Source organism: Megalobrama amblycephala, linkage group LG6, assembly GCF_018812025.1.
Source record: "Megalobrama amblycephala isolate DHTTF-2021 linkage group LG6, ASM1881202v1, whole genome shotgun sequence".
Taxonomy (NCBI): domain Eukaryota; kingdom Metazoa; phylum Chordata; class Actinopteri; order Cypriniformes; family Xenocyprididae; genus Megalobrama; species Megalobrama amblycephala.
In genome coordinates this window covers 28,566,788-28,577,042 of record NC_063049.1, presented here as the reverse complement: position 1 = coordinate 28,577,042, position 10,255 = coordinate 28,566,788, and the positions used below count along the sequence as shown (strand labels likewise).

General features: G+C 32.9%; 1 protein-coding gene across 4 annotated transcripts; it reads right to left on the bottom strand.

Annotated features, from left to right (window-relative positions):
• Positions 1-2,985: 2,985 nt before the first annotated feature.
• Positions 2,986-10,168, bottom strand: mrasa (muscle RAS oncogene homolog a). 4 transcript variants are annotated; one of them, XM_048193695.1, is made up of 7 exons: positions 9,731-10,168; positions 7,989-8,082; positions 6,994-7,200; positions 5,838-5,991; positions 5,635-5,734; positions 3,753-3,832; positions 2,986-3,558 (listed from the first exon to the last, which is right to left on the bottom strand). In XM_048193695.1, exons 3-7 carry the CDS (start codon positions 7,184-7,186, stop codon positions 3,459-3,461), a joined length of 627 nt encoding a protein of 208 aa, XP_048049652.1. In that variant the 5' UTR covers positions 7,187-7,200; positions 7,989-8,082; positions 9,731-10,168; the 3' UTR covers positions 2,986-3,458. The 4 variants fall into 4 exon arrangements, with proteins under 4 accessions (XP_048049652.1, XP_048049651.1, XP_048049653.1 ...); XM_048193694.1 differs by lacking the exon at positions 7,989-8,082 and having other exon boundaries at positions 9,731-9,789; positions 9,871-10,167; XM_048193696.1 differs by lacking the exon at positions 7,989-8,082 and having other exon boundaries at positions 9,871-10,168.
• Positions 10,169-10,255: the final 87 nt, after the last annotated feature.

Genomic DNA, 10,255 nt, shown 5'->3' with positions numbered 1-10,255 from the left:
CTAATAAAGTCTCTAATTGTTCAGGGAGCATCAACGGCTGTACTGAAGGCGCTCTTCCAATTATTCTTTGATCTCAAAATAATTTTTCTGAAAAAACTGGTAAGCAAGAATGTAAGAGCCTATAGTTAACTCACTTCGGTTCTCTTGGTTGAAATCGCAGTTCGTTTGTGGGGTTTGGAGATCTTTGCAAGAGGGGGAAGAAGCTTCATTTAAGCAAAAATCAAATGCTGAGCTCTTTAAAAATTCTATTTTTTTGCATAATATTTTGCTGACACCCAGCATTTAATGATGGATGTTAGAGCCAGACTCAGAGAACAGAGTGAATCCTCAAAGGAACTGTGTTAAAGAGCTAGAAAAGTTGCTTTGAAGGCTCGCTGTTTTGGAAGGGAAATAGATAAGATACAAAATTAATTCATTGTTTAACTTTAAAATGCTAAAATTCTTATTCTTAATGAATAGGCAGAATTCAATATTAAGCAGAATTCAATATGAAATTTGTAATCCACAGGAAAAGAGCATACAAAACAGTCGAATACTAACATATAACAAGTCTGCTAACATATACACAATAAACAAGTCTGATTTGCTCTTTTTCCTCTTATATCTATAATTTCCTGTTCTGTCTGACTAAAAATGACAAAGGCCAAATAAATGATTTCAGAATTAAACAACAAAAAAATAAAGACATTATTTTGTTTGTGTTATATACTATCACGTTATTATTCTTACAGACCTCAGCTTTTTAGTTTTTCAAAAAGAAACGGATCATTTTGATCGCTGATCAAGTAGGATGTAGAATTAAACTTTAAATTAAAGTCAGATCAATACAAATGGCTGTACTTTACTGCCACCTGCTGGTAAATTCAAGTGTATCCTGGTGTCTTTTTGTTTCAGATTTTACATTCAGTGCCTAATATTCAGAAAAAAAATCATTAAGCATTTACTACAGATTTAAAGATATAGCGTATTGACCTAATGAAAAAATTTACATTCAAAAGCAAAAACCCATGCTTGACTACATTGTGTATAAAGAATTATTTATTTAAAAACACATCACTAACAATCCATCATAATTGGTTTACTTTCTCATCCAAGGCAAATTGAAATGTAATTTTCTTTTGAGCAGTTTTTTCATAATGACTTGCACATCGAAACACTTTCAATCTTATCAGGGTGAGAAAAAAAAAAAAAAAAACGAGCAAACAAAGCATTTGTTGCACAGCATTATCAAACCCGACAAGCTTTTCTGATTGAACAAATGTTGGTTCTGTTCATTATGCTCGAGACATTTAGAGATGACAACTTATTAATAAACATTAGCATTGTAAAACAAGTGATAACTAATGCAACAAACAATCTTTCCATTCATTCACAAATAAAAAAACAAATTTAATCACAGAATGAAAAACCCATTAGACACACGATGACCTCTGGATGCAAAACAACTCACTTCATCATTTGCATGCAGACAATGATTAATGCTTGGCAAGCCTTGTCTGGATCTATCATATCATACTATAACATGGGATTGGATTGGAATGAACTCTGATCCAATGTACAAACTAATACACCAGTTTATGACATCAGTGTTCAAATTGTGAAGTGTTGTAAAAAAACAAAAATACGTAACAATATTTGTAGGGAATCAAAATGGAATGTACTGCCAGATTACTGTGGTTTTACTTTTAATTATTCTAACTCTAACACAGCTTAATATTTTGATCTCTAGCTTATTAGAATTAATGTGTCAAAACAGTAAAAAAAATAAACCAAAAACTCCTAATCCAACAGATCACAGCAAGGTCTGATATTGTGCCTTACTGATTTACTGATGTGTCAATATAAAAATGAGTGGGCAGAGCAAAGCTGAATTGAACATTACAACATATATCATTTATCAGGCCTGTGCTTTGGAAATAGTTAAAATGATCAGAAACTGATTATTTATCACACTGGCACAGGCACATTAATTGGTCCAAAGTAGAGGAAACTGAGGCACAGGAGGTTTGGCAAACTGCTGAATACTGAAGGTTGATCAAGCATAAAATCTAACCCATTTATCCAGCAGAATCATATTCTTCACACTGCCTTGGCAACCTTCAGTGACATTGTATGCAAAATTAAAGGTACACACCGCTCACATGTTCACATTTTTTTTTTTAATGATTTTGAAAGAAGTCTCACCAAGGCTGCATATATTTGATAAAAATACAGTAAAAACAGCAATATTATTACAATTTAAAATAACGGTTTTCTATTTTAATATATTTTAAAATATAATGTATTCCTATGATGGCAAAGCTGAATTTTCAGCATTATATTATTCCAGTCTTCAGTGTCACATGATCCTTCAGAAATCGTTCTGATCTGCTGATTTGGTGCTCAAGAAACATTTCTTCTTATTATTATCAGTGTTAAAAACAGCTATACCGTGCTGCTTCATTAAATTCATTCAACTATTCTGCTAACTTTAATCATATCTCTCTGTCAACGAATCCAAAAGTGCAAATGACTCAAAGTGTTTTTGATGAAAAAAAATGCTCACTCTTTTTCTTTTTTTTTATACTGTTTACATAGCTGTCACAGGGATGTGTGATTTCTCTGGACCTATTTCAGTGGGATCTGTTTAGTAGGGATTTTTCTGTGTGGTATATATATATATATAAAAAAAGGCTTAGAGCACTTGTTAAGTGTGCAACAAAAACATCCCAAGCATGTTAAACAGTAAAAGCCCATGAGAAAATACTGAAAGTGCAAAAAGACTTGCATTTGTCTTCTAGTGCAACGGGCCCATCAATCGTGTCAATACTCTTTGTGCTTAACAGTTAAGGCCATATTAAAGATGCATCTGACACTCTATGACACTAAAAGTTTCCTTAAAGAAGACTATAGCTACATACTCCTTTGCAAATAAATATACATTTGTAAGGCAGATTTAGTTCTTCTTGAAAGTTAAACAACAATATCCCTTCATATTGTGGTAACTACTGCAAAAAAAAAAAAAAAAAAAAATGTTTAGACAGCTCTACAAAACAATCATCCGCATAATTATATGAGTGTTTGGAAGCTGCAGACAATTTTGATGTAGGTGCGTGAATGACTGCGGTGCATGGTTTCGGTTTGGATGCATCTTTCTGGGTAGCTCCACCCACAGTGTAATCTTACTGGACTAAATTTAGCTTCACATAGTATTTTAAACATCAAACATGTTCTGATTTTTGTTGTTTCAGGCAGTGCTTCAATTAGGACACGTTGAACTGATTGTTCCTCCTTGGTCTGGAGGCATTGAGTCCTTCACTCACCTAATATGCTTCCCTGAGACAGGAAGAGATAGTATGGCTTCATGCCAGTTCTTTTGATAAAGTCTGTGGTCCTCTGATTAGTGCAGATCTCTAGTCAGTCCTGTCTGGCATTTTATCTTGCCAAGCGCTGATGATTCCAACAGAAGAGACACAATATCACAGTATCACACAGTGAAGCTTGTGAGAACTCATGGCTCTGTCTCCACGCCACTTCGCCTTTTTCTTGTTTTTCAGACTACGCTCTGGAACTTGCTGTCTAAAAAGGCATGAATGAAAGAGAAATTTTAATATAAAAATTAATAACTGATTCAAACTTTTAACTGCACCTATAATGCTGTCTGGTTAGACAAAAATAAATAACGTTTTTACATCTTTCACTGTATATCATCATAGTACATCATTTTGAGAAGACAAACCCCTGAAAAATGTGAGATCATGAGATTTATTCACCTGATAACTCTGACTAGTTCGTGAAAGGCTCTGTCCACATTCATTGGAGGATCCTTGGCACTTGTTTCAATGTAAGTAATCTAAAGAAATAGTTAAGAAATGCAAATTACTGCAATGAAGTCACTCACATTAGGAGTAGGAGTTCCATAAACATTTTAAAATGTAAACATAAATGTGATTTTTTTTTTTTTTTTTTAAGATTTGAGTGTTCAAAACTTTTAATAAATGTAATGACTTGTTAATGATGTATACAAGTTCAGAATAATTGCAAAAATACAGAACTGTTCAAAATGAGTCAGTAAGATTTTATTTTTTTCCAAAGAAATTAATAGTTTTATTTCAACAAGGATGCTTTAAATTGATCAAAAGTGACAGTAAACACATTTTTAATGAACAAAAGGTTTTTATTTTAAAACAAATGCTGTTCTTTTAAACTTTATTCATCAAAGAATCCTAGAAAATAATATATCATGGTTGCCACAAATATATATATGTATATACAGTACAGTCCAAAAGTTTGGAACCACTAAGATTTTTAATGTTTTTAAAAGAAGTTTTGTCTGCTCACCAAGGCTACATTTATTTAATTAAAAATACAGTAAAAAACAGTAATATTGTGAAATATTATTACAATTTAAAATAACTGTTTTCTATTTGAATATATTTCACAACGTAATTTATTCCTGTGATGTCAAAGCTGAATTTTCAGCATCGTTACTCCAGTCTTCAGTGTCACATGATCCTTCAGAAATCATTCTAATATGCTGATCTGCTGCTCAAGAAACATTTAATGTGTACAATTGTACAAAATATTTGTGTACAATATTTTTTTTCAGGATTATTTGATGAATAGAAAGTTCAAAAGAACAGTGTTTATCTGAAATCTAATCTTTTGTAACATTATAAATGTCTTTACTGCCACTTTTGATTGATTTAATGCATCCTTGCTGAATAAAAGTATTCATTTCTTTAATTTCTTTTCAAAAAAATAAAAATAAAAATTCTTACTGACCCCAAACTTTTGAACGGTAGTGTATAATACTACAGAAGCTTTGTATTTCAGATAAATGCTGTTCTTTTGAACTTTCTATTCATCAAGGAATCCTGAAAAAAAAAAGTACACAACTGTTTTCAACATTGAAAAGAATCATAAATGTTTATTGAGCAGCAGATCAGCATATTAGAATGATTTCTGAAGGATCATGTGACACTGAAGACTGGAGTAACGATGCTGAAAATTCAGCTTTGCATCACAGGAATAAATTACTTTGTCAAATATATTTAAATAGTACACAGTTATTTTAAATTGTAATAATATTTCACAATATTACTGTTTTTTACTGTATTTTTAATTAAATAAATGTAGCCTTGGTGAGCAGACGGAACTTCTTTTAAAAACATTAAAAATCTTAGTGGTTCCAAACTTTTGGACTGTACTGTATATATAAAATGTGTGGTTTTTTTTTTTTTTTTGTAGTCTTAAAGAGACAGAAGATATTAAAGATATTTCTTTTGAAGACAGTAACAAATCTTACTGACCCCAAAGTTTTGAACAGTACTATACATTTATAATGTTTATATATAGGGTTCATATCCAAAAATAAAAAGCACCATAAAGGTAGTACTAGTAGTAGTAGTAGTAGTAGCAGTGCAAACTGAAATTTGATAGTTATTTACTGAAATTCTCCCCCTCTTCTACAGAAGAAAGTCATACAGGTTTGGAATGGTATGAAGGTGAGTATATCATAAAAGAAGTTTCAGGTTTTAGGTGAAATAACCCATTAACCTCTGTCAATAAACACAAACACACACTATAAGTTGTGGGCTCATTGAAAGTTATTAGTCCTACATAAATTAGTGCTCCGATATCTGACGGACTCACGTTGTGTTTGGCGGCCATCTCACAGCCCTGTTCATTTGTCACTTTCCTCAGATGCACCAGGTCTACTTTGTTAGCCACTAAAACCATGGGGAAAGACTCTCTAGTGGAGACACGAAAGAAACTTTAAATGTTTTGTTAGGAGAAGTCTAGTCAAATATGTGTTGTGGTCTTGAGTTTTGCATGAAGTAAACATGATCTCTGACCGGTCTTTCACTCGTAGAATGAGCTGGTGAAACCGGTCGACGTGTTCAAAGCTGGCCTTGTCCGTCACAGAGAACACAATTAGGAATCCGTCACCAGTCCTCATGTACTGCTCTCGCATGGCGCTAAATTCCTCTTGACCTGCTGTGTCTAAAACTGCAAGGAGCAAAGATAATAATATGTGTAAAATATTACCTGGAAAATGTTTACTCTCTCTCTATATACTGTATATTTATATGTATATGTTGCCGTGTTTAGTGATTCAGAATGGATCCGTGTACTGTAGTAGGTATATGCAGTCAGGGTTTTTTTTGGCATCTCCATGTGGTTCTCTTCAGTATTGCAACCTGACTTGTCTAAAATGTAAACAAGCTCTTTGCTGCTGCACTGTACACATACTATACACTGTGAATTCGGAAAAGTTTTCTCTGTAATTTTTTTCATGTGTGCTTTGGTGTGCATACTGTAAATTTATGAATTATATGGACTTCGTATATAATTTTATTATTGGGTGTCCTTTTGGAGTCTCCAAGTGTAAATCATCATTGATTGTCTTGGAAAGACAATCATTGATGATCTACGTTGTTGGACATGGCAAATGAACGTGTTATTAAACAAGATAAATTGTGTATGCTTAATGTCACAATAGGTATGTGATTAATCACGATTAATTGCACAAAAGTGTGCGATTAATCGTGATTAAAATATTAATCTATTGACAGTACTGATATATATATATATATATATATATATATATATATATATATATATAATCTCTACATTTTTTCTACCCAACATCAGATTATTTTTACAAAGAAGAATGAGACATTAATAAAAATGTCAAATTCTGTATGTTTTACGTTTTTTTGTATTATAATATGTTTTCACTTTTTCCCTCCGACTTTAATTTGGACCAACTAGTAACCATAAATGACCAACTTCAAATAGTTAGAAATCATTTAAAACTGCAACCAGCTGAAGCTAGTTTTAGCTGGATTTTCCATTAGGCATGACTTTTGTTGTGCTGTAATGAGGCTATAAGCTTGATATACTGATAAGGCTGCAAATACATATAACACTATGAGAGCAATAAAAGCATGAATATTACTTATAAATAATACAGGAAAATACTAGAGATAATGAGGTATTGGTACTTACCATCCAAAATAGCCCACTGGCCATCGATCTCTGTGTGTTTCAAGTAGGAGTCTTCAATAGTAGGATCGTAATCTGGCACAAAAATCTTTTGGAAAAACTGGATGGTAAGAGCACTCTTTCCCACGCCTCCATCTCCAACAACCACCAATTTGTACGTCGGGAGGTTGTCGCTAGGGACCGCGCTAGTTGCCATGATAACAGCTACACCTGAGCATAGAGGAGAGGAGAATGCTACCCCATGATTTAGGCCTAAGCATTAGGTAGATGACAGTTATGAGCATGTCTCAAGTTTTATGTGAAATAAAGAAGCTCAAAGTAACTGAAGAAAAGTTCAAATGAGGTTTTGTGTGGTTTGGGAATAGTTCTGGAGAGAACTAATTTAGGATAGAAGGATGCATTACCAAGGATATGGTCTAGACGCAGACATTGTGCTTCTTTGTAATTGCTGTTATTTTCCGCACAAGCCTTGAATCTTCCAAGACCAAGTCTCTTTTATTTTTGTTTACAGCAAAAAAAAAAAAAAAAATTCATAAAACACTCTATTAAAGCTTCAAGAATTTTGTATGTGAGGATGAGAATAAAATGTCAAAATGTTGACATATATTTTCATAATATATTATTTATTATTTATAAAAGATCAGTTATAGCCCTGCAAATGTCTTTAAATACAAAAAGTATCTTTAATCCTAGCATAGAGACAGAAAATAAATAAATATATGAAATGTACCATAAAGTACAAATACAATACATATACATTTCTGTACATTAAGCTACCTCACATTAAATATATTTTATTTTATGGCAATAATTTTTTTTATAAATTAATAATTAATTTACTTATCAATATCAAATAACAAGAAAACAATGAATGGCTGTATAAACCTATTAGCACAATTCTTAAGCAAGAATTTAGAGTTACAGTGAAATAGCAATTTGTACCTAAAGGTTGTATGATAAACAATAATAATAAAATAAGTAAAAACACATTTTCTTACCTAAAAAGACAACTCTAGCAGAAAGAAGACTTTAAGGAACTCAGCTAGGCTAATGAGGAAGCGTTTGTCTGGCCTGTGAGCAGGGCACTGTGGGCTATTCAGGAGGAAAAGTCTGTCAGTGGGTGACGGCCACCCCTTCCTGCGGCCCACAATGTGAGGAAGGAGTAAACTTCCTTCCTAATTCCACCAGGCCTGGATATTTGAGAGATCTCTCTTTCATAAGGAAGCTATGAGACACCTCTCGACCAGACACACCCATGATCGAGACCCCTAACTGACCTTTTAAGATGACGAGCTAACACTTTGTGTACTGTAGTTGTAGGCTTTTGGCACAGTTCACCCAAAAATGAAAATGGTCATTTACTCCCTCATGTCATTCCGCATGACTTTCCTTCTTCAGTGTTTTTAAATTGATTTTCTTCATCAGGACGTCAATTCAAAGTGGTCAATAAAGTGCAATGAACTTCTCACTGTGAGTTTTAACTTTACTAAATAAAAAAAAATTGAGAATTAATAACAGGGTTATACCAAGTTTAAATAAGTAAATAAATAGATATAAACAGTGATATTATGTATGATATGGATAGCTTAACATAAACTGTTCTATTCCTATTTGCTTCAAAATAATTTTTCTTTTTTACCTTTAAAAGGGATAGTTCACCCAAAAATGAAAATTTTGTCATCACTTACGCACCCTCAAGATGTTCTAAACCTGTACGAGTTTCTTTTTTTCCTGCTGATTACAAAAGAAGATATTTTAAAGAATGTTGGTAATTAAACAGTTGACAGTAGCCACTGACTTCCAAAGTAGGAAAAAAAAAAAAGAAAAAGAAAAAATACCATGGAAGTAAATGGCTTCCGTCTTCTGGTTCTTCTGTAATCAACAGGAAAAAAAGAAACTCATACAGGTTTGGAACAACTTGAGGGTTGATGACAAAATTTTCATTTTTGGGTGAACTATCCCTTTAAGACCACTTCACATTCAGAGAAATGTAGGCCTATAAAAAGTCAGAATCATGATAGGCTTATAAAAAGAGGACAATGACATAAACTGACGAAATTATGACAAAAAAAAAATAAAAAATCATAATTAAGACTTTAAATTTTAATTCTATTTCTAATCTAATTCCACTTTACCATAATTTTGCACTTTCAAACTCATAATTAGGCCTTGCTATAGCATGACTTTTACTTTTTATTGCATAATATGTGACAGAAATGTCTATCATATTTATTAATAATTTTAGATGCTATAATTGCCTTTTACACTTACACAGAACACTGCTGATTAAAGTATTAAGTCTTTCATTTAACAAATGGGTTGGAGCCAGACCATTTCATTCTATGCATATGGAACTTCCCTAATATTGTTACAAATTGTATCATATATTTTCTAAATGTATCATTATATCACTTCCACATAGATGTAAAGCTATATTTAGTTTTAGCTTTATAAATGGTCTATTACTCAGATGTTTCATACGCCCTTCCATCAGAGATGACGTCACTTTTAACACGGCGTAGTGACGTATATCCCGTTAGATCAGTCACTCAATTCAGATTTCAGAGTTAAGTCTCATTTACTAAACATCTATAGACAATCACAGACAATGCAAAGCTGAGCACGAGGGGTATACACTGACAAACGTTTATGTCTGAAGTTACACATGAGTGTGACTCTGAGCACTGACAAATGACAATGATCATCAAAAACCATCATCAAACTCTGGCAGGAAACTTACCAATGCTGGGTTGGTTGATTTACCAAGTGTGCAAATATCCCGACTCTTCCTCGACATCCCTGTATATTTAAGTTTAGAGTTATCAGCAGGCTCTTTGTGGAGCCTGCTGTTCAGATTAAATGAAATATTAAAACATTTACCTCCGCCCTTATGAAATTTCTGTGTAACAAACTTCACATCGCAACTGCTGATGCTATAAATAGCATGGTTTCGATGGGGTGGATGCGTTTCTTTTGCCAACTCTTATAGAGCATTCATTCACTGTTTTATTTGACTAGAAGCATTCTCCATCTGATACAAACAGCCGTGAATATATACCCAGATCTTGTCCTAAAACGCCGTCTTCTTCAAAACGTGTCCATCGTCGAGTAAACGGAAGACTGTTCCCCACAAGCGCAAATGGACTGTTCCTCTGTGTGAAGCCTCATCATCACTTTTAAAGCGGCAGCTGAGTTTATATGATTACTGTACGATTTATAAGATGATAAAAATAATGGACATTAAAAAATACTTTATATTTTCTCC